We start from the raw sequence: 25,342 nt of genomic DNA, 5'->3' as shown, positions 1-25,342 counted from the left end.
TGCAGTGTCAGGCTGGGATACCATCAGGTTGATGGGGAAGTCTCCATTCATAGTAAAACATGGAGAAAAAACAACTGAAGGATTTTTCCTCCCTTGCCTGAAAGGAGGAGGTCAATTCCTGCAGTCAGGAACTCCCAGCAATATTCCTCTCCTTATTCCGATGATTCTAAGTTGTGCCTCTCAAGCATGCTGGGTTACACATACATTAATGAGAAAAGCACAGCAATAAATGAGGTGTAGCAGGCTTTGTCAACAAATGGATACAGTGCCAATAGGAAAGGAATGGATCGCTGAGGAGTTCAGCACATTTTTCCATGCCAGTGGCTGCGATCTGTTCTCTCGGCACTCGGAGCCTCGCTGCTGCTGAGATGTGCCACAGTTGCCTTTTGCATGTTCGTGGTCTGGCTCTTCAAATGATATTGAAATGACAAACTTCAGGCCAAGTTGTGCTGGCAACTAGCCGAGGATCAGACAAGCCCTCTCTGGCAGCACTTGCATCTATTTCTTACCCAAATGGGCGGCTTAAGCAAGAGCCTACAAAGCCCAAATTAAAAAATAAGAGGCAATGGGAGCAAGTCCAAGGCTGAGCTTTTTTCCCCATCTTGTAGCTCTCAGAAGAAAGAATGCTCTAGTACAGGCCTGAGTGGCCTAAATATGGGTTTAGTCAATGGTGCTCAGCAGAAAGCCCCCCATCTTCCCCAGTAGGAACAGAGGAAACGGAAAGGAGGTGAAGCCATTTCTTGGTCTGGCATCCTATCTGAGACTGGCAGAGGAATGACAGTGTTAAGGGAGATCTCACCCTCCAAAGTTTACCCAATCTGCCGAGAAAAACTGTCTCCCATAGCAGTACCAGAAGATAGAAAGAAGCAAGAAATGTGGTGTCAGTATGATTTTTTATGATCTTAAAGAGCCTTCCTCTTCTTCTTGCCTGCTTTCATCAGCTCCTGTGAAGAAAATCCACATCAGCTGCCTAGATGATGGGGATTGGGCTGCACACAGAAGGAAGTGACAGCAAACAGGATGCCTCGAATCACTAACTGCAACACAGACAAAAATAAAACCTTACGATTGACCCATTCAATTCCATTCCTCAAGCTAAAAAAGTCTTCTGAGGGTTTCACAAAGGGAAAACTTCTCTGCACTGCAATAGCAGCCCATTTAAAAAGTGGAGTTGATGTATTCCATGCAGCATATTTCTTGCTTAGGTATATCCTGTATCAGATTAACTAAATTTTCCTATATAAAGCAGTTATATTTGGTATCCTGTCCCTGTTAAGTGTTAAATGATCACAGTATTCAGGAGAAGAACAGAAGTAACATTTCTGAGGCTCAGTAACGCATTTTATACATCACAGAAGCTTATATTTCTCCAACATACAGTAATGTGAGTCTGTATTTGATTAACATAAAAAGACCCTTACCAGAAAGTGAGTAATCTGTATTAGTCATCCTCATGGCTGGGGTGTAAGATACACTTGGCATGTCATGGCCCTTCTCCTTCTGTTTCCGTCGATACCACACAAACAGTGCCAGCAAGACCATAATAATTAGAAGGAGAATAATAATTCCAATGATTGCTCCCACTGAGTGCCTCTCTGATCCAAGAGCAGGGCTAATTTTAGTATAGGGGTTTAATTCTTCCATCATAAGAGCCGCTGTTAAAAGTAATTCATAACACACTGTAAATTGAATCATGCATTTCATCTTTGAAACACTATTTCCTGAAAGCAAGTACATCATTGGAAGGGGAGAGAGAGAAAAAGAGAGAGATCTTACAGGCAGAATTTCACTGTACCTTGGTCACATCGGATTCCTTTGAAGCCTGGACTGCAGTAGCAAGTACCTGTGACATGGTCACACGTAGCATTATTCATGCATTCACATAGTTGTTTGCAACCATAACCAAATGTTCCCGGTGAGCACTCTGGGAAGCCAAAGAAAAGATTGGAAAGAACTCTGTTTATTTCAGGAATGAGTGAAATGCTTGCCATGGAAAATTCAGTAGAAAAGTCTGCCTGGTTTCAGTGTCTCTAGGATAACACCCTGGTGTTGGATTAGTAATCTTTCAAAGCAGGAGATAAACGTCCTTAGTGTACAGTTTGGGGTATTACTTATTGAACTATAACTTTCTGGAAAAGTCATATAAGACTTTCTGAGGATGAAACCAATAATAGGTACAGAAGCTTTAAAAGCCTAAAAAATACACATCACGTGTACAGAATTTAACAGGGTAGGAGCTCAGAAGCTGTAGACAACATCTTGAAAGAGCATAGCATTCTGCACCAACTCTGTGTATTTGGGAAGGTTGGAAAGCAAAGTTTTAATGTACCTCTATGTGAACACAATAGACTTTCAGCAAATAAATCTCACATGTTTTCATACTTATCCCTACCAGGGCTAGAAGGTGAATATAACATTGTAGGTGGAATTACAGAATTGAGAATCTGAATGGTGTGATTTGCTCCGCTTCTGTATTAGGGTTCCTAATATAGAAAAAATTTCTATCCTGTCTTTGTATTTCTATCAAAGGCAAAATGATTGAATGTCCAGCTGTGAAATTTATTCACACAGTTACCATGATGGGCTATTACAATAAATCTGTAGGCAGCTTACTATACTTCTTCAGGCACTATTCAATAATAAATTGAAAGAAACAACTTCTGTCACATCCTACTTGCTTCTATGGAGAAGGCACATTACTGGATGCATGCATCCTTCCTATGGTTCTTCTTTCTTTGTTTTAATATATGACTTCTTGTGTGTCACTGCAAAAGTTTTGCATAGCATGATGATACCTTCCCAATGTCAGTCTCCAAGTAACTTATAGCAGGCAAAATTTAATACTGAGTCATAAACAGTAGCTAGTATCTGTATGATGATTTGCAGTGTATTAAAGTTATGTCTCTTTGTTCCACCTGCAGGTCCTCAAACAAGGAAAAATGAAATTATTACCATTAATGCTCACTTTGGTGTTAGCCTGTAGCCTACTTAAAATGAATGAGGCCTACATTTTTGGACTGTACCACAGAAACAATAACTGCATTTAGGCATTTCATCTGCAATGCAGTGTGACTGCCCATTCAGCAGGATTCTGTGAAAGAAGGAGCCTTGATGAAGGGATGCTTCTAAATTAAATAGTAGAAGAACAAATAATTACATTTGCAGTATGGATAGAAAACCTCAGGCTTTGTACAAAGTCAAATTATAAATGGAGCTTCTTGTGTAAATTCTGCTATGATGCGAGTCTGCTATGGAACTTTTTAGTTTCCTGTTTTATTTCTGGTTGCAGTAAGGGCGCACACAAATTCACAGTAAGTTGGGCACTTACAGAGTTACAGTGATGCCAGGTGTAACCCCCACATGAGCATGCAAACTTGGTCCTGAGACACATGCTTTGCTGAGTGCAATTGTGTGCAAAAGAAAAGATGACCGTGAATTGGAACTGGATGACCTTTAAGGTCCCTTCCAACCCAAACCATTCCAGGATTCTGTGGTGCAGCTCACATTTTTCTATTAATTAGGTACAAGTTGTTTGGGAAGGCGACATCCAGTCAGCACTGAGTGCATTGATCTGCTTTTACCTCACCTAACTTTAGGCTGGAATGGAAAGGCCTAATTTGCAGGGGAATCACTATATTTCTTTATTCTAGGACTATGCAGCATTCAGGAGATGCTGCCTTCTCCCAGTGGATTATATAAGGTGCCTGGGGCTGCTGCCTTGCTGACATCAACACCTCATTTAAGAGCCTGTTTCTGCAAAGAATTCTGAAATACACCCTTCCCCATTGGAGCAATAGAAAAATGAAGCCACGTTGCTACTCACTTTGCTCACATTGTTTGCCTGTAAATCCCGTCCTGCACGTGCACTGCCCAGTGATGTGGTCACAGTCTGCTCCGTTCTGACACTGACAAACGTTGGCACAGTTTTTCCCATAAAAAGCAGCTGGGCAACCTTTCAGGAATCAGAATAAGGAAAGGCTGAGAAAGAAGCTGAAACACCAACTCAGATGTGTTATCAGTACGAAATATGTAAGCCTATAAATCTATGGATGTTCAGCCTCTGTATGTTTAATAACATTTATTTGATCATCTAAATGCAGAGATACTACGACAGCCAATTTTCTTGAAGTAGTTTTTCTCAGATCTTACAGAATTGCCTCTTAAATGTTTCAGAAGAACAAAAACTTGACCCATCTATACCAGCTGCATTTTGAAGAAGTGAGAGAAGACGGTTAAACAGAAACTCTGAAAGGCCAGAGATCAGTCAATTACTTGCAAGTGAAAGAGCCTTCTTAAAAGGCTCACCTGAATTTGATCTCTTCTTTTGTACAGAGCTATGATTCTATAATTTGGCTCTAATAGGATGAGAAACCTCAAACATTTTTCCTAAACCAGACCACATATACTAGGATTTTAACAAGCAGGGACATTGACTGTGCAAATTCTGACAATGAATCAATAATCTAAATGGTTGGTGCTTCTTTTATCGTGTGCCAAAGGCATAAGACACCTTGGAAAGCTTCAGGACTACTTTTGTCGGGGTGATGTGAAGGTATCACAAGCAAAAAGCAGGTGGTTTAACAGGGAAGACTGCAATACTTGGAAGGGACACGAGGTAGCAGCACATACTTTGACAGATTCCCTGGCACAACAGGGTCTCTGAAAGGCTTACGCTGAGTGCAGTAGAGCCCCGTCCAACCATGAGTGCATCTACATTCTCCATCGTATGGGCTGCACATTGCTCCGTTGTGGCAGTTGCATGAATGAAAGCAATCAGGGCCCCAAAAACCAGTGGGACAAGCTATGAAAATAAAAAAGATTTGTCAGCTGACAAAGAAAGCAATGATAGTGTGTTAGTGCTGCAAAGGAACAGCAGTAAAGGGAGGACCTGTGAGACACCAGCTGAGGCAGAACTTCGCATTGCAGAGCTTGGCATGGCTACAGCAATTCCCTGACCATGACCAGTTCTTCCAAGCCAATGACTGCTTTGAAACCCAGGTGCAAACCTGCACCTCACCCACACTGTCAAGCCCTGGCACAAGGGAATTCTTCCAGCAGGTTGAGGAAGGGAATTCTCCTGCTCTACTCCGCTCTTGTAGACCCTCCCTCCCCCCAAGTCCTGCATTCAGCTCAGGGGCCCTGACACAAGAGGGATGTGGAGCTGTTGGAGTGAGTCCAGAGGACTGGAGCAGCTCTGCTCTGGAGCCAGGCTGAGAGAGCTGGGCTGGGGCAGCCTGGAGAAGAGAAGGCTCCTGAAGGGGACACCTGAGAGCAGCTCCAGTGCCTAAAGGGGCTGCAGGAAGCCTGGAGAGGGGCTTTGGCCAAGGGCCTGTAGGGACAGGCCAAGGGGAATGGCTTTAACCTGCCAGAGGGGAGACTGAGATGAGCTCTTAGGCAGAAGCTCTTCCCTGTGAGGGTGCTGAGGCGCTGGCACAGGGTGCCCAGAGAAGCTGTGGCTGCTCCATCCCTGGCAGTGTTCAAGGCCAGGTTGGACACAGGGGCTTGGAGCAAGCTGCTCTAGTGGAAGGTTCCAACCCCTATGGCAGGGGCTGGAACTGGATGAGCTTTAAGGTCCCTTCAACACAAACCATTCTAGGATTCCCTGTGTAGGTTCAGGTGACAGGATCAGCTCTTTGCTGTAGATGTGCTCTGAGAACTACTGAAACAGCAACCCTTGACACTACATTACTCTCTGTTCTCTATTCTTACTGGCTTTATCTGTGAAGACAGTTTAGACAGGGCTTTAAGAGACGGAGGTAATTTAATTTTCTTTTTGATAGTCCAGAATTCTTGCATAATAAAGCACAGCTATTCAGGGGTTACTTTCGCTATGCCATCAACTACTAAAATTACCACATTCTGTTGAAGCATAGAGGGCTACTCAGGTAAAAATGTAAAGAAAACTTCTTACAGTACAAATTCCCATCCACCAAATCAGACTGCTTTTTGTTGATGGGCCTAATACTAAATTAAAATCTCCAGGTCTATTATATACTTCAACAAGTACAATATTAATACATTTTCAAAAGTTATTTTAAGCCTCCCTCCAAAAGTGAATGCAGTAAGTTACAGTTATTAGCACCAGACTAAAAGATCTAAAATGATGATAACCCTTCAATATATAACAACTATATTTTTGCTTTAAAAAGCACTTCCCATTGCTTCCTATTAAAGACATGAATTAATAAGGCACTGTTCCCAGGAAACCTGAAAGTACAGAAATGGTGCCTATTTCCATGTATGCCATTGGCTCCAGTTCTGACAATAAACGCAAGTTTCTGGCATATGACAGACATCTCTAAAGCCAGAATGAATAGAAAAAGCCCTGCCGTGATGTCAGTCAAACAAAAGGTCACTGAACTCACACAATGTAAAGCTGAACAGGGTTTGGCCTAAAGTATTCATGCTATAAGCAACCAGAAATAGTTTTACAATGCCTTTGTAAGGCAGAGCTGCAGGGGCTGTTAGCGTCTCCACATCTGGCTCTGGAGTTAGAGCTAAAATTATCTCCTTTGCAGCTCCATCTCCCGGTCATTCCAGGTTAACTGGTGTGGAGGGAGGTCTGACTGAAATAGCTCAGTAGTGGAGCCAGGTACGTGAGGCCAGGTGCTGGCAGGAGCCTGGTGTGAGGCCAGGTTCACGTTGGGAGATTTACTCTTTCTTTACAAGAAGGTAACTGAGGAAGGAAACAGCCAGGTTCCCGCTTGGATCATCCAAAATACAGAGCAGCTCTTGCCAGGTCCTTCTGCCTGCTAAGCTGGAAATTGGTGCTGCCGAACTGGCCTGCCTCTCTCTGTAGGAAGAAACCATCATTTTTCAAGGTTAACAGGACTAACAGTCATTTCCCAATTACATGGCTAAATATAATGAGGAATCTGTAGAGTTTTCTGTCTTTTTTTCACCCCAGTTTTTGAATGACAGCAATATTCTGCCTGTGGAAGACACACAATAAAAGCAAAATTACAGCCGTCTGTTTTTATCCGATTCCTACTTTATCACTTGGAGTTTAATATATTTTCCTCTGGAATGCTGTCTAATATGCTAGTTGTATCCAGAATATGAAGTAACATTTCTGAATGATAGGATATTGCTTCCCTCTGTGATCTATCTTCAATTAAGGGATGCTCTCAGGAAATGACACTTTGGGATCAGCAAATGCCAATCTTCTACCTGGGCAATTTTCTAGAAGAAATCCTGCATCCCTCCAAGCCCACATTGACTTTTACAATTAAATTACATTTAATAGAAATATTTCGGCTGCCTAATTTCTCACTTCTGGGGGCCTGGTACATGCAAACATTTACTCGTTAATAATTCCTAATGTAATAGCTGAAAGAAAGTTCCTTCAAAAATAAATGAAAGGGAATCCAACTAGAAATTAAAAGGGAGCACACAGAGCTTTCTTCTCTGATAAGAGCTTGTGACCTCCCTTTCCTGCAATAGCAGCTAGTAACAGCTTCTGCAAATTCCAAATGCAGAAATTAACTCAAGCCAAAGCTAACTTAGATTAATTAAACAAAACAAGCCATAAAGAGAGTAAGGCACTGGCTGCTCCAATACTGCAGGGATTTCCCCAGAAGCTGTCTTTAACTTTCAGGAAACACTAAACAGGAAAATCTGTTATTTTAGAAGTGGAGATAGAAAAATAACCCTTTGCTTACTCTGAGAACAGTCTGGCCCTATCCAGCCCGGAAAACACTGACACGCTCCATCAATCGGATTGCAGGTCCCGTTCTCGGTGCACTGACAGACCTCAGCACAGTTCTTCCCATATTTTCCACTGGGACAGACTGTGAAAATGAAAAGCAGTTTACTGAAGGCTCCTCGTAGTGAAGATGAGGAAGTCACATGGCTTGACGTTAAGCAATTAGAGATAAAAGCAATCACAACATTTTTCTTTGCTGAAGCCAAATGGGCAGAGCTTGTCTGGAAAGAAGGAAGAGGCATAAGGTGTTCAAGGCCGTTTTGTTCGCTTACATCTCAGGCATAAAAACAACAGGAAAAAAGTCATCTTGAAATCCATTTTTCTGCTGGAAAATTAATATCGTTAGGAGATAACAGTTATTAAAGAGAATTATGGAAGGATGAAGAAAAGAGAAAAAAAAACAGAGAAAAGGGTTTATTAAGAGAGGAAGAAAACAATAAAGTTGAGGAGAATTCAAAGTGTAGCAGTGAACACAGGGAACCTGGCTGGAAGGGACTGATGTGGGCACTTGGCCAAAGGATCCCTTGGTACAATTCCTGAAATAGGGTCCTAGGCTGGCCCAGAGGATTACAGCCTCAGCAATAAGAATTACAAAAGTAGGAAAGGAATATTTTAGTTTAAGGATCAGCCTCGGGAAGAAGTCTCAAGAAGATGAAGAGCAACAGGGACTCCTACTTTCAGGTCTGTCACGAGAACCTACCTCCCTTGTATTGTACAACTGATAATGCCAGCAATAATGGACCAAAAGCTGCCAATCCTACCACCCAGTGTGATGGCCAATGTCCAAGCCATGGGTATTGTTCTAGGAGGCCAGTGCCCATGAAATGGCTGATGGCAAGAAAAGGCTGAAAGAGCCATAGCGCTGCAATATTGGGCATGCCAGAGTGCCTAGCTCATCATGGTCCTGATTCCTTCTGGATCAAACAGTGGTGAGACCCGAAATTGCCTTTGGTAGTAAATTCACTAGGCTTTGCTGAAGATCAGCTTTCAGCAGCGTTGGTGGGAGGCAGGCTCCCAGCATCTCACAGATGCAAATCACGCTGCAGAGAGTAAACCAGGACTAAGGCTGCCTCTTCCAGAAGTATTTTTGCCATGTAAGTCTGGTGGAAGACTACTCCCACAAATACAGCACATATCCAGCTGCTGAAATGTCATGCTTGTCTTTTGGCATCTGTTCACCTATTCCTCTCCAGCACCCATTGCTGTACCAAGTGTTCAATTAGATTGTAAATGTGGTTTTCAAGGATATATATATATATATTACTGACAGCTGTTAAACAGATGTGCTACATCCTGACAAAATCAGCATCTATTCCTGTTTGTCCACCTAGCTTTCTCCTGAAGTTGGAAGAAAAGTTTTTTGAGAGTCATCTTGCAACAGCCTAAGCACAGTGACATAAAATTAATAGACATGTAGACCTCCAGCCTCCCACCAACTTACTGGAAATCTTTAATGCTAAAGTTGATGGAAAGCTCTGCTCGGTAATAAATGAAATGTTTAATTTCTGTGCTCTTATTGGCTCTGTTCCCTGACAGAAACAGATGTATTTTCAAAACAAGATAAAACATATAGCCCATCTTTGCAAAGGATGTAACAAATGGAACTGGACTTGTATCCTGGTAAATAATAGTGATGTCAAAACAGTGATTAAGGCACCTCCCTGAATTATGCAGCTGTTTTACCACTTCAGCCCCTCTCACTTCCTCATAAGTAGTCTCTGCAGGTGACCTCAATTTATCCTGACTATGAATCAGCCATAGATTGAAATCCTGAGCTGTGATTCATTTGCTTTTATACAATATGCCATCCTCTACTCTTACTTTGGCAGAAACCTGAGAACGTGCACGCTGTTGTGTTCCGCATGCATTTCTATAAACTATGGCCTTATCTGTGGAAGTTGATAAAGTTGGTTTGGGCTTTCAAAATGTGTGCTAAACAGAACAGTTCTCTAACTGAAAACAGATAAAACTAAACACAATATACAGACACAATGAAAAGAACAATACACAGACACAAAGAGAGAGAAGGAAAGAAAAGCCCTCATATCACAGAAAGAGCAAAAACTGAAATGATCTGGCAGCCTAGGTTCTCACATGTGCTCCATCAGTATTTACTTCCAAAGCTCTATATAAAGCAGTTCAATGCAATATTTTTGTTGCATCTTTAAGATGGAGACAGATAACATCCTTATATGAAGGCTGGATTTTTTTATATGTACAAAAAGAAGTAGTTCTCAAAAGACTTCCTTAAAATAGGAGCTGATTTGCACTGCAGCATGGAATGCTAATGAATCAGGGAAAGATTTGTGATCCAAACACTGGTGCAACAGGGCATACTTTATAAAAGAAACACTTTGGCTCTGCAGTGAGAGCTAGCAGAGGGGTTCCTATGTATGAGCACCTCTTGTCTCAGTGATACACTATGATGCTCTTCAGAAGGATTACAAAACCTGTCCTGCCAAAATGGTTGTTCTCATTAATTTCAGTAACCGGGCACACTGACTCTCTTCTAAGGAGGTGAGATCCGACTACAAGCACTTCTTCAAATGTCTCAAACATTTTTAAAGGGAGCTGTAACGTAAGGACTAATACCTCTTTCTTCAGGAGCTATCTGGTTGTACAATGCAGATAGAGATGTTAATTAACCATAAAAGCCCAGAAGTGGGACTCCAAAAGGCCCCGTGGGATGTCAGGTGTGTTCTAGCAGCGATAAGAAGTTATTATCAACCCATCTTGCTACCTGATTGTGTAAGATATTCATAAAACAGCTGCTTAGTTGTTTGCTGCTCAGAATCCTTTGCACAACCACCTCAACCTGCACAGTTTCAGAGGTTACACAGCCCCTTGCATGCCTGTGCTGGTGATGGAAGAATGTCCCTGCTGCCAGAACAGAGATGGCACGAGGAGATGAAAATTCAAAAGTGAAATCCTCCTTGCACATTTTTCTAATGGAAACCATTAATTAGCATTTTCCTCTCTACAAAATAAAGTCACTTGTTAACTCATTCTGACAAACTGCAACACAAATTGGTTTTAATTAGGACATGAATATTTTACAATTAATTTGGTGGATAGATCAACATTTCAAAGGGAAACCAGAAGTGCTGAACATCTGAGCAAAAATAAAATAGGTTTCTTAAGAGGATAATTAGCCCTGGTTACACTTGAAATCTGGCTAACTTCTCACAGAAAATGGACAAATTCACTGAAATATGTTCATTTTAACCAAGTAATTGCTACAATGTTTAGCTGGCTATACAGCACGGGAAAATGAGAACGTGGCTATACTTAATCTATGTTTAATGATTTTGTGTAAGTGCTGTCTGCAGTTCCTACCTCAGTGAAAAGCAGGTCATTAAAAGGTGTTAGTTTGATTTTTACAGGGATGGTGACTTCACGAGGGCAGGAGCCATTACAAATCACCTCCTTTAAATCTGTACATAGGAAAGTCCCACAGCAGTGTGTAATGCAGAATACTGAAATGATTTTGGAGGCATTTTTAGGAGAAAACTGAAAATAAAACCTATGGTTAAGAGCAGACTGAGTTCCAAAGGCACAGAAAGGTGATGGGCATCAGGGGGACTTGAAGCTACTCTTCAGCTGTGGAAATTAACTCACTTTCCCAACCTTATTCCAAATTTTTCTGTCTCCTGCACTTGTGTTTGGATGCGTGTGATTTTAGCTACTCCCAGTCAGGTCCTGACAGTGTAAATAAGGTTCCATGCATTAACTGGCTGTTCGGGCTTTTGTATCTGTATTAGGCCTTTTCCTTAAGTAGTATCTACACCTCTTACATGAAGATGCCATCAATACTTAGGATACAGGAGGCTGAGCAGAAAGGGAAATGAAACCATTGGATGGCTGATATATTTACAGCAGGTGTCTCATTCCATATTCATTTCAATACAGAGCAGCAGACCTGTTTTATTTATGAAAGCAGGAGCACATCATATTTATGAAAGCATGACTAAGTAGCTATTTGCATTTTCCCTCTAAAGCTAAGAATTTCTTATGATTTAAACTTCTGAAATAAGGAAAAAAGGCAGGGACCTGTGGTTGGTCACAGATACAGAAACCTGGGAAAGGAGGTGACATGGGGGGGGTCTGGGGCTCAGTACCTTGGTTGCAGAGAGCACCAAAGAATCCAGGCAAGCAGTCGCAGTGTCCTGACACGTGGTGACAAGGCCCGCTGCTGTGCACACACTGAGGGCAGGGCTGGCTGCAGTGGTGTCCAAAAAAGCCAGGGGGACAAACTGGGGACAACACAAAGTGACGAAATGAGCCATCACAGCTTTCCACTCTTCTCATTGCTAAGTGCTTCAGAATTCTCTCTCTTGATCCCAACCCAATGTTTCTTAACTTATAAAAGCACAATTTTGTGAACAGCTGAGATTAGGAAGCTTGTTGGAGTATTCCATGTTAATAAAGAGTGAGCTCCAAGTAAAGCTCTCCTGTGGTTCAGACATTCACACCATCCTACCTCATGCAACTCCTTGGCTATTAAATAATACAGCAGAGCTCTCTTAGCAGCTTCTCCCTCTTGACACTAGTTTGAGTCTCTGCTCCAGCTAAACTCTTTTACAAAACACAGGGGTTTAAAATGTTCAAGACCTCACAGCCTACTGGCAGATATTGTTAATAACACATATTTCACAGCTTTTATGACAGGTAGGAAGAGAAACCCTCATACCTGTACAGACAACAGAAACTTAGAATGCCATTTCCTTTGGAAATTAAGCTAAGAAACCAGAGAAGGTGTACTAAAACCTCAGTATTTTATGTCTAAACAACTTGTCAAAAGCTGATTTCTAAACATATTAGGTTCAATGGTGTGTTAAACTGGGGCAGTCAGTTTATACATGCCATTGCAGAGCAGCATCCCCCAGTGAGGAACAGACTCTAAAAATGGTAATTACAGTAACAGCATACAAAATCACCTAATTTGCATCAGTAATCACACCGGATAGCTGACTAAACTTGTCATGAACTGTATGTTTAATTTGATTAAAACCTGGATTGAAATTATTATAGAATTTGTACATAAGGTATAGTGCCAAGATTATGGCTCACTAGCTCTTATAAACGCATATTGTTGCTTCAAAGCACACGTAGAATGAAAAACCATTGACTGTCCAAACATTCACTGCAATACATAAGCTCAAAGGAATGTCAAATTGCTGTAAAGTGACTGTAAAAATGACTTTATGTGTTTTTATTTTTCCTCCTGTGATTCTCTGTTACATAGTTCTGCCTCAGTGGTTACTATATCATGTCTGTTCTATTTCTCCACCTAAGGAGAGTTTTTCTCTTGGTTCGTCTCTTCACAGAGGGTGTCAGGTTCTTACACTACTGCAGATTTCCAGCTGGAGCTTAGCTGACAGGTTTGTTGATGATGCACAAGCTATAAAACAACCTGGATCATTCCTGAAGACATTTCGGCAGTCCTAAGCAGTAAACTATCCCGGTGTCTCATGTAATCCTGATTACAGACAGAACAAGTTGGATGAGCATCATCTTCAGTACTAAGTTATAGGCTAAATTCTGTTTCTAAAGGCATCTCCAAGAGGAAAATGTGAGTGATTCTGAAGGCAAACGTAGCAAGCTAAAGCTACCTTCACCTACAGAGGTATCCTCTTCACAAGGTAGTCTTGATCCTGTCTTCCCAGAAGAAGTGGAAGCAAGCTGTGTTCCCTGACTGTATATTTACATAGAGGCATTTCAGCAACACAAGGCAAAAGCAGAAGCATCTACAGGACCTCTCTGTTGTCACTCCAGTGGGGAGGAAGATTTCTCCCCATTAGGTTCTCAGCAAATATGCTCATGGAGCAGCCTCATTATTGGAGTTGCAAACTGGGGACACACTTTGCCTCTTGTAGCCTACATGCCATCAGCTGATAAAACTAAGCTGTTTTTTTTTCACCTCAGGAAGGTCAGAAACTATTAACTTCTGGAAGTTTTGCACTCTTAAGGTTGCAAATTTGTAAAACAATTTCTTCCCCAATTCCCGGAAGCTCTGAGCACCACATTTTAGCCTTGGAGAGAGGTTTTACAGCTATATAGATACACTGAAGCACCTGGAAATTGGGGCTTGTAATGGAAATGCCTATAGGCCATTAACTACAGCAGTGCTAGAGGTCATTGTTATAATGGCTTTAAATAAAAATTGTCAGCTACAAATTATTTTGAGAGATGAGTGTGATCTACTGTCAAGTATAACTGGTGAAATCAAAGGGGATATTTGAACTGGGCATGCACAACGTCTTACAGGAAGAACAAGAGCTGCTGCAGAAAAGACAGACAAACCCATTTCTTGTTTACACAGGAAGATGCTTGAGTGTAGTTTGCACCAGTGATTAAGAGTCCCTAAGGGGAAAATACAGCTTCCCACATGGAGCAAATGACAGGATTTTTATCTCCTCGGCACATTTTAATATGTAGCAGCAGAGCATCAGACGGGAGCTATTTCAGGCTGATGTGTTTCTGGCCTATAAGAAAACATTGTCTTGCTATTTTGTCATTATGTGATGGGTCATAGCTGACTGTGTTTAACAGCTATTCTGTACTCCACCGTAACTTAACTGTAAGTCTGGTTTTGCCCAGATCCTGCCAAGTTTGGTATGTGGAAGTATTCATCCCTGCTAGCTTTTGCCTTTAGGAAGCCATGAGCTAAAGCAGCTCAGAAACCTGTGTCTCTGCCTGGCATCATAAATGAGCACTTCTGCCTCTGCTTCTGCCACCACATCTGCCACAGCCTGCCCAGAGAAGCTGTGGCTGCACCACCCCTGGCAGTGTTCAAGGCCAGGTTGGACAGGGCTTGGAGCAAGCTGCTCTAGTAGAAGGTGTCCCTGCCCATGGCAGGGGGTTGGAACTCGATGAGCTTTAAGGTCCCTTCCAAGCCAAACAATCCTATAACTCTATGATCTATGGAAAATCTTACTTCTCTGGCACAAGGGTCCTCTGTATCCTGGTGCACACTCACAAGTGCCATCCTCTGGGGAGCAGGATCCCCCGTTCTCACAATTACAGGAGATGGAGCAGTTTGGTCCCCAGCGGCCCTGGGTGCAGATATTGTCACAGTGGATGCCTGCAGATGTAAAGGCACACGTTAAGTTTCACACAGCTTAATCTGCTCATTGATCAAAGAAACATTTGGCTGGACTGATACTTCACAGTACATCACAGAGCAAACAAAGAAGCCTGGAAAGGAAATCATTATCCTTTTATCTGCTTAATAAAGTGAAAATTAAGAAAGTGCCAAAGAGGTGAATTCTGTAGGTGTTATTGGGCTCCTGTTCAGTCCTTAGCACCATTAAAGAAACTCTTCATGCCATCTGAGAGATGAAGGTCAGGAATTGCTTTAAAGTCACAAAATGCCCAAAAAACTAGTCTGAAAATATGTGGTTGATTGAAGCCTGGTTACTTAACTGGTGAGTTGGAAGACCTGAAAAGAAAAATCAGGGTTCTGCAAAAACATGTCCAGTATTTGGATTCTTGAACATACTCAGTTCTGTGTTGGGTATGGTGCACTTCCCAACATAAAGTGCTGTGGGTTGTTGTGCACGTACCCCACATCCACCCAGAGCTCTCCGAGTTCTGTTAATGAATGGAGCTCTGGTCTAGCAAATGGCTTTATGTGGGCACAGGCCGATCATTTGTGTGTTAGATGGAGACTGAGACCTGCTAATCCAGCTCCCAGTGATTCCCAAGGTTGTTGTTTGATATTTATTATTATGAGAAGCAAAGCTTGGAAACACTGAAAGAAGCACACAGCCAGAAAGCTTAACATGAGGGTTCTGGCATTGTTTCAGCTGGTTTTAACTGGTGACTTTTAAAACCAACCTTGTGCCATGGCTTGTCACATACAGATGTAACCTTAAGGATTTGATCTTGTGCACCATAATTTGTCCAAGAGGCTCCTACTCCACTGGGATAAGACAGTAGCAATACCTGCAATTAGCAGAGCTATTTGCATGATCAAGGGCTCCTTGGATTGAAAAAGCTTTGCAGGATCATGAACCAGGAGGAGCAGTGCCAGCTGCAGGGAGTGGCGACAGCAGCAGCAGCACACGGTAGATACTGATAACAACAGAAAAAGTGAATCACAGGCTGGCTTGAAAATCTTCCTAACAACATTACCACACCAGGTGCCTTACAACTGAAGCGCAGAGATTTGATGGTCTACACACACCCCAGCTAGGCTTTCAACATGAAGATGTTCTTTATCATCCAGGCACATGTCCCCACTGCATAATGGGATAAATGCAGACAAGGGCTCCGAGAGCCCCAGCCTCAGCCAGAGGTTGGATTAGCGCCTTGCTAAGGAGAAATACAATCCCAAGTAATTTTCTCCACCTCTGATAACTTCATCTGGATGCTACAGGTAATGGACTGTATTTGTGAAGCTGTGATCTGTACAGTCACCAAACTTTGAGGATTATTAAATCAGCTAAAAGTCATTATAAACACACTTACAGTGCAGTTTCAAGTTAGTTTTATAAATCTCTGAAGTTAATACAGTAAGAAATACTGCAGAGCCAAAATTTCCCTTTTCTGAAGATTAATCATACAATTATAATGTCCCTTCCTAGAAAATCTTAACCAAGTCTGGCAAAAGTACAGTTTGAGATGGGGTTTCTAGTAATACATGATCCTAGCCTTATTTATGAAAAGGCATGGTCCATGCTGTGGAGCTTAATAAAAACCACATTAAAATGCAGTAAAAACATAAAACAAGCTCAATCCCTTGATATCTAAGTAAAAAATATGGGAAAAAAAGTCATGAAGAAAGAGGCAAGGAACATTTGTGTTAGTAAAATCGAGAAAAACAATCATTTTAACACAGTCTGCCCCACTCCCTTTGAAATCAAACATACCCTTGGATTACTTAAACAGTAAATGCTTTGTGTGTACGTTTATGTAATCCATCTACAGTGCTCTGTAATTAAAACCTCATACAATAAATCGTAAATAAATAAATGTGCTCGGTATTTATACAGCCACGGATACGATCATTTACCGTTGTGAGGGTCTCAGCGTGAGCTCCCAGAAATGGAAGTGAGACACAAATGTAGAAGAATGTGTCTCCTTTCCTCCTGACTGCAGCATTAAAACCGCAATTCTCTCATTGTCAATGGGCTATTTATAGGTGGAGACAATTAAACAGCATTATTTCTTGTCTCTGCTGCCAAAGTTTGGGGAAGAATGACATTGGCTCCTTTCTCTCGAAAGGTAGCTGCATTAGAATGCCGTGGCTGTTCCGTGCAGCAGCAAAGTCCTTCCTTTAGTAATGAATAACGAGGGATGTCTTCCCGCTCCTAACGAAGGCAATGAGTCATTGTGAAGCCGATTGTTGTAAGGAAGTGTAGAGAGAGGGGAAGAGGAAACCTTCCAGAAGACACTGATAGCCATTATAGCTGTTATTTATTTGTACATTTTCTGAAGACAACCAAGAAGATGCCGCAATCAATTTTTATTACTTTGTATTACTCTAAGTTAATTCTCGTGGAAGACTTCATTTTTGAGGCTCCTACACCCTACACACACTGAATAGCAAATACAACTGAGAGGTTCAAATTGCATCTGGACACGCATATCTTAGGGAACTGTGGTAAAAAAAAAGCACCTTAATTTTACAATCCCCTAACTTGAAGCATATGCAAGGGGGGTCCATCCCTCCCAGCTACTTTACAACTGGAGTCAGCGAAGCAGCAAGCAGCTTTAATGGAAAACTCTCGTATTTACTTACAGAATTTGCTGATGAACATTTCTGATAAGCAATTAGTTTTCCATTGCCAGAAACACAAACAGATGCTGAAGTTGCCACATCTCTGTGATCTCACGTTACAACCGCAGGTTTCTGACTTACGGACAAAGTCCTTGTTTCCCAAGCATGCTATAGAATTAGAAAGACAACTACCAGAAGAAGCCCTTGAAGCTGCAGGAAGCGGTTCTATACATAAACTCCATTGCCTAGATACCAGGAAATTATCTTACTGCCTCAGGCTGTAGTTCACAATTGTAGATACGAGTATAAAATTACACTTTCAAGACCTTAAACGATGTTCTGGGGGTGAATTGTAAATGAATTTCACATAACTTACATAAATTTATAGTTATCCACTGTACGTGGGCAAAGGACGTTCACGCTCTCATGCAATAAGCCAGAGCAAAGGTAAGAGCTGAGTTTGCTGTGGATTTTAACTCAGCCTGTGAGACAGCAGCCACAAAGCCTCCACATCCTGGTGTGGATTCGGGGTACTGGATTCCTGCAGACACTGTCTGCTCTCCAGTAGGATTTCCACTGCTCTCATTTGGACTGCTCTGTACATGGAATGTAGCAGGCAGACCCAGGAGCGGCTTCACTCCCCATTCCCTACACTGTCTTCCTTAGCTCACACATGGGGTAGGAAAAGCAGCACAAAGTGTCTCAGTTGCTGCTGTGTGTATTGTGAAAAACCCAGTCTGGAATGAACTGAACCCACCAGAACAGTCATGACTCCTTTAACAGACAACTACATGGGAGAGCTGTTCCAGGATCTTTCTCCTTAAGGGCTCTTCCAGGACTTTTTTTTGCCCTTTACTACTAAGTGGCAAAACAGCTGCTGTCCGGGACATCAGGAATACCTGGAGTACCTCTAGCCCAGACTTCCCAAGGGTGAGGCAATCAGGTTATGCATGTATCTCCCAATGGAGAGCTGAAGATTGTACCTTGAAAAGGAAAGCAGCAGGGATAGAGGTAGAGGAGGAAGTGTGTCTGGCAAGAGCACTGGTTGATGGAGACTCCTCAAGTCACGTATGCTTTATGGTAGTAATATATATCATATATTGTAGTCCAGTTCTGCACAGAGGCTAGAGGTATGTGTCTGGTCACTCAATGTGATATAAGCTGGTGTCTGGCTATATAAACCAACAAATTTTTACTGGATAAAGTTAGTTCTTGGTATGAAAAGTTACAAATGGAGCTGTGAAGGATTTAGCTAACATCCACACAACCGTCATGAAAGGGAGCAAGAAAAAAGGAAAAGTTAAAAACCAAACCCCAAGCTGTACAACTGGGATATAAGGTCTCTATTGAAGAGCTACTTCATACGCTGTGTCCATTAATAACCTTCAATGGCTTCCTTCAATGCATGTTTGTCAAAGTGATGCAGATTTAGTACTGCCTCTAACTGTACCATGCTGAAGGACTTTGAAGGGTGAAATTCCTGAAAGCCAGACATAAGCAGAATTCCCTTTTCCCCCCTCTCCAGCTTACTTGTGCAATTGCGCTTGTGCTTGGGGATTATGTCCCTAGGTCTTAATAAAGCCTGCCATTTTTTGTCTGCCTTGTCTCCAGACAGTTGGAAACTAATACTCCAACCACAACAGAAGAACAAAAATGGATGGAATAATGAGAGCCAGTGGCCTCTTTTTGACCACTGCTATCCCCTTGACAGTAGCCTCTGCAGCAGGGCCTGCATGCTGCCTGGCATCTAATTATTTTTCAGGGATGTAGGAATTTGATAAATTATAGGACGTGGCTCCCTTCCCCCTCCATGTACTTTAATTTTACATCTACCAGTGTACAACTGTAATTATTTCCCTGAATAAGATCTTCAGCTCTTTTTTTTTTCCAATAGACACAATCTAAAGACAGATGCAACATCAATTAGCAATGACAGGAATGATTCCAGCAGACATCTGAATCCAACACAAACATTGTGCTCTCCTCCACCTGTCTTTCAACATGACAAGAAGTCATAATAATCTCTTATTTCTGGCATTTGAATAGCTTTGGAAAAAAATGCTTTTTATGCATAAATAGGCGCTGGATTTATGCAGCAATCCAGGGGAGGCCTGGAGTTTGGTGAGTCACGCTTGGCTCTGAGCTGGAATGCCTGGGAGTTTTTGTCTCTGGCACTCCTAAGCCCTAATGGTGGTTTGTCTACCTGTTGACACAGTGCACAGTGGCAAAACCACCGGAGTAGCAGTGCTGCTTCAATAGCACAAAATAGCTTAATGATTATAGCTGCAAGGCTATTTTAGATAAGTAATTGTAGAAAGTGGGCCAGCAAACACTTAATGGTACTGAAATGAGGTATGGGAATGTATCACTGGATGCGATCTCTAGATTTCTATAATCATATGTCCGTATTTTCTTTACCCTTACTCTCTTCTCTTTCCCCAGTATTCTTACTGCTGTTACACTTATGATTTCCCTATAAGTTCTATTTAAATCAGCTCGGTGCTTGGGATTGGATCAGTGTGCTTTCCTTAGGGATTATTTTGCTGTTTCAGTCTATAAAGAGTAAAAGAAAATTCAACATGAACATAAGAAAGAACTATCCAGTTACCTCTGGATCAGCTGTTCACAGGTGTTATGACAGCAGACGAGCAAGAGTTCATAAAGAATACTTGATGCTCTTCTATCATTTTTTGCACCTTCATAGTTATTCCTACCTGAGGCAAACCCTGCAGTATTTGTCTCAAATCCAGTCAGAAACACCACAGCACAATTCGTGACAGCTCAGCATTTAAGGATGCTGAAGAACAAGAAAATCTGCTTGGGGAGGGCAGCAGACAGAAGGAAAACATAAAGGGATCTCTCATAAAATTAAATGGAAACATTAAGAATTGATGGCTGCTCATCCAGTCTGCAAATAAGCTATTTTTGTTTTTATATAGTGAAACCATTCAACAGAGATAGCAGCAGCCACATTTACATTATCTATCAACTTTTGTGGTGTTAAAAGGCTTTTCTTACTGTTTTTTTGCCCAACTGGTGCAGCGGAACCCTTACCTGCTGGGACTTGTTCACCTGTGGGCTTCAGAGGGGGCAGCTCCTGGGTGTAACAACCCATCAGTCTAAATGAAAGCTGCACGATCCGGTCCTAAATTATGAAGAATAAGCCTTTCCCTGCAGCCAGTGAAAAACTCTAAATTGTCTCTTCTCTCATCATTGCATGGGCGATTTATGCACCCATTAATGTAAGTGTTTTTCTGAAAGTAATATACTTACAGCCTAATGCACCTCTGTGGAGCACTAATCGTACCCCTATTTTTAATTATCTAGAGAAAACTCCAGATATGAATCATTCAACATGGGGAATTTATGCAATAAAAGCTTTCGAGGCAAGAGACCTACCTCACAAGAAATGGAATAAGTCAAAATGTTTGCTAAAATTAAGGATCATTCTGTTCCCTCTGCTACAGGATATTCTCCAGGGTGCACTAGTGCAGGAAGAAAAGTTGCCACTAGCAGAAAGAGCAGATTGTGAAGGAAACAGTACTAGAAGGAGTCAAATCTTATCCAGTCCTGCTTCACCTTTAGGATGCTTCCTTCCTGCTGTTTCCCAAAGTCTAGACATGGTGTTGGGCCAGGAAAGAAGAGAAAGCTGGGAAGATCCAAGCAGACCTTCAGCAGGTAAACAGGAGGGAGGAACATGTAAGAGGGAATAAAAACATGCTGCTTTCCTGACTTCTAAACATTCAAGCCCCCAAGCTAAGCCATGAGCTACAAACACAGCTTAGCAAGAGCTGTTGTACACCTGAACGTGCGCAAACCTATTGCACTTAATAACACTGACTGAAAGTCAACCTCTTCTCCTTCGTGTTGAGCAGAAAGGAAGATGTTTACAGCGTTTGTCCCTGCAAACCCTTTCACCAATAACATATAAATACAACACTGTAGCTTTCTGGCTGTTTACTGAATGATCTTTTCTTTCCCTTCTTTCACACTCAGCACGCCAGCATCCAGTATTGAGTCTGCTGAAATGTTCACAAATCATTTTTCACCGCTTCTCGCCCACATCTATTTGTAGGTGAAGGCATTGTACACACAGCCTAGCTTATATATAGAATGCCTCCATACTAAAATGGAAAATGCTTTAATAACTCTGGCGTCAGGTTTCATTTTTTTAGAAGCCATTAAGTTAGCATTATCCAGGATGCCATCCAAGCTGTATCTTTTCACACGAATTTAAAAGCTGTCCTTTAATAAGTGAAAATAAATACAAAGCTGAATGAATTTGTGTCTCTTCTGTGTTTAGAAGATTAATACCACAATCATTTGCATGCATGCTCAAGTTGAGCAGTAGGCTTACTGCAGAGTCTAATTATAGTCTAAGGGCCTCGTCCAGCTCCCACTGAATGAGTAGCAAAAATCCAACCCATTTCACTGAAGGTGAAATACGCACTAAAGCTGGCGCAGGGCACACACAACTAAACCTCACTCACATGAGAATCTGGAGCCCCCTAGGTATCTGCCAAGGACTGCACAGACATAATTAATGTCAGGACATCAATGAAGTCTTTGATACAACTTCATAATTCATAATTTTGCAAAATTAGCCCTATATCAGCAGGAACCATACTTAAAGGTTCCTGTCAAAGAGAGAATTTTTAAGCACAGCCTGACATTAAAATCTTATCAACTCACTTGAAATTAAGTCAATGAAAAATTAAAGCTAATTTCTAATAAGATTATGTTACATTCATAGACTAAAGGGCACTTGTGGAATCCAGAGAATAAGCACACCTTCTCACATGGAAACGATCTTCACAGTTGAAAGACAGAGGCCAGAAGAGAGGCTAAAAGGAACCATTTTAGACTGACTAAAACTTTTTTGTCTGCTTAAAGCTAATTGAAGGATACAGAATAAAGACAGAAAGAGAACATTAATTTCAAAATCTGGGATAAGACTGCCAAAAGTGATCAGTGCAAAATATGGTTTGGATAATGGGATTAGACATCTACAAAACATGTGTTTACTGGGAACTTACTATTACTCCATTCAGATATTTTAGGCTGCGTATTCCAAACCAAGAGAGAATGAAACAGTCTGATGGGGAAAATATAAAAGCCAACCCACGACACTGTGAATTCTATACCACTGTGGATCTCCCCAGCAAAAACCCTGTAGGTTCATGAAACAAGTCCTAGATCTTTCTGGTTTTAAAGACACATAGAAAAGTCAGCTACCAATTATATCAGCGTGCTCTTGGAGTTGCTCTATTAATGACAACAGAATTACTTTGGCTTCAACTTGTACAACTGAGGAGAGGCTCTGGCCCTAAGGTTATGAAGTGGACAGTGCTTCAGTGTTGGAAGCATCATATTAGTACGAGCAAATGCCTTTCATGGAAAGCCAGGTGGAAAGTTTTTCTTTTTCTTCAGTGATTTGCCACCTTCTTGCACAGAACTTGGGGAAAGTGAAGTTAAAAATACCTTGGAGCTCCCTGCCAGAGTGGTCAGTGTTCCTTTAGAATTCAAAAAGTCCTTCCCTTGAGTAACAGCCTTATCACTGTGACTGAATTAATGCACCCACAGAGGGAAGAAACGTGTTTCTGTGCTTGAGTGACAGTGCAGGTGTCACTTGCAGCCTGCAAATTCTCACAAACGTGAAGTCTCATTCCTCAGAGCTCACCTTATCTGTGACCAACCGACGCTTCCCAACCCCATTAACTCCCCTATACAATCACACGTGGAAATCCCGACAACTCAATGTAACCACAACTACTGTACAGTATTCCTTGACATGATAAGAGACAATCAGACTTTATGTTGCTGACAACGTAGGAAAGTTATTGAGGTTGGGAAGGACAGTGAAATATGTATTTCGATTTCTGTATGTAACAGCAAAGAGGAAAGCTGCTCTTACGAGACATGAATGAAGCCTGAAGGTGAAAAATCCCAACACAATAATAAGATGTTTCTTCCTTACCAGCATATATAATTTTCATACCTGCATGTGGCATCCTGATTAATTAAGGAAAATCTATGAGGGGTTCTTTTCTAATTAACCATGGGATGCACCCTGTTATATTTTCCATCTTAGGTCTGCTGTACTATCCTATTTTCCCCATAGATATTTTTGGGATGTTAAAATCTACTGAATAAGCTGCAGCTTTGGCTATTCAGAAAAGCCTTTGAGTAAAGAAGTTCAGTGGGTAATTGAGATAGCATCATGACTACAGTGTTCTATAAAAAACAGAGCACGATACAGAAAAGAGACAGACAGAACCGAGATCCAGATAAGACAGCATTTCAGATTAAAGGCATTCAGATAAACAGGATTTTAACTGACCTTAACATTTACAGGAATGGAACATATCCCCCTGCAGATCGCTTCCTATTTAATCCCACTGTAATATCTGAAAGGTTAACAAAATACACACTGCCACAATTAATTTGAAGCACATTGACTCATTACAGGGAGGAAATGAGCTTGCTGTGAATGTCCGCCGGGCCTGTGGCTTTCCTGTGATCTGTTGCCCGACTGCACAAGCAGACAGGCTAGGGTCTTAGAGACAGGATGAGCAATGGCTGTGTCTGGCTTCCCAGAGAGCCCTGCTGACCTGGCTCAGGTCAAACATGAAGGGGGCACCTCCCAGAATTAGAGGGCAGGCCAGCAGCTATGATCAATTGAATTATTGGTAGAACCAGCTGAAGGCTATGTAGTAATAACTAGTTGGTGTCAGTGAGGAAACATGCTGCCATCAGCCACCTTAAGGAGAGAGGACCAAGCTGATGGGGGCTCTAACAGAGAAACGTTGTTTCCCCATGTCCTCCCTAGCTTCTGACCCACCTAGCAAGGCTACCAGGGCAGCTGGTCCTTCTTCATCCTGTTTCAGTTTATTTGTTAAGAACAAACACTGAATAAATTGATGAACTTCTCCTTGCTGCTGAGCACTCAGGTGAGGAGGTTGCATCTGAGTCAGTTGAGGGTGATACCTGCTTCTATAGGACCTATTTGCTTGCAAAGGACTTGCAGGAAATGCTCTACCACGCAGCTTTTCCACGCCTGCATTCTCTCTGTGGATGCAGTGTGTGCAAGATCCCTACTTAACCAAATGCAATTAGCACCAAAGCACTCCATTTTCAAGCAGTTTCATTTTAACCTGAATGCACACAAAATTAACACCTCTTCCACAAAGGACAAGTGTGCTGGGAGCTTAAAGGTATCTGTGCGCACACACACACATGCACAGAGCTGCAAGCACAGCAGCCATACATATCTAAAATGCATGGCAGAGCTGGAGTAAGAGACCCTTATTAATCTTTAGACAAGTGTAATCAGTCAACAGTTGATCCTGCTGCGAGCTACATTTTTGCTTTTTAACCTAGCCATAGATATGAACATGTCTTCTTTTGATTTTAAGGGTTGTATCTATATTTCTGTATATATCTTTATATATACACACATGAGGTTACGTGTATGCAGTACTGGTGCAAGCTGGAGAACTCCATTCAGTGCAAGGCTGAGCCCTCGTTGTTACTGCAGCTGACATTTGCTTCCCATGGAGGAAAATTCAGCTCTGCATTGAGTCAGCAGGTCACAGATCTGGTTTTATCCCACATCTGAACAAATTTCACTTTGTCTGGATCGCATGAGAGCCTTTTGCCAATGTGGTTTTGGTCTTTTCTGTACAAATGTTGTGCTTGCCTTGCTATCTACAAAACCATTTGTGATAAAATGTGTCTGTCTACCTGGCTGGGTAATTTTTCCACTTGCAATTCCCCACTGAATTGAATGGAACCTGTATATGCATGTTTTCAAGCAGCTTGCTGCCACTGTGCTCATTTATGCATACAGCTGGTTTGCACAGCTCTGTGATCTCCTGGTTGATACGTGGGAATCTCTTCATCATCTTCCCATC

The 25,342-nt window shown here is 41.8% G+C and overlaps 1 protein-coding gene across 3 annotated transcripts in view; it reads right to left on the bottom strand.

Moving 5' to 3' along the window:
* Positions 1 to 25,342, bottom strand: part of MEGF11 (multiple EGF like domains 11) — a 265,950-nt gene that overhangs the window by 26,729 nt on the left and 213,879 nt on the right. For all 3 annotated transcript variants that reach the window (XM_057430994.1, XM_057430993.1, XM_057430995.1), the window contains 7 exons: positions 14,643 to 14,789; positions 11,824 to 11,958; positions 7,662 to 7,790; positions 4,673 to 4,801; positions 3,824 to 3,952; positions 1,796 to 1,924; positions 1,422 to 1,655 (listed from right to left, as the gene is read on the bottom strand). In XM_057430994.1, coding sequence (XP_057286977.1) covers positions 1,422 to 1,655; positions 1,796 to 1,924; positions 3,824 to 3,952; positions 4,673 to 4,801; positions 7,662 to 7,790; positions 11,824 to 11,958; positions 14,643 to 14,789 — 1,032 coding nt within the window. The remainder of the gene's footprint in view (positions 1 to 1,421; positions 1,656 to 1,795; positions 1,925 to 3,823; positions 3,953 to 4,672; positions 4,802 to 7,661; positions 7,791 to 11,823; positions 11,959 to 14,642; positions 14,790 to 25,342) is intronic.

This window comes from Pezoporus wallicus, unplaced genomic scaffold (genome assembly GCF_028554395.1).
Source record: "Pezoporus wallicus isolate ANWC-B61680 ecotype Strahan unplaced genomic scaffold, APGP_CSIRO_Pwel_v1 contig_8548, whole genome shotgun sequence".
In the NCBI taxonomy this organism is placed as follows: domain Eukaryota; kingdom Metazoa; phylum Chordata; class Aves; order Psittaciformes; family Psittacidae; genus Pezoporus; species Pezoporus wallicus.
The sequence above is the reverse complement of the archived record's forward strand: the minus strand, read 5'-3'. Positions and strand labels throughout refer to the sequence as shown.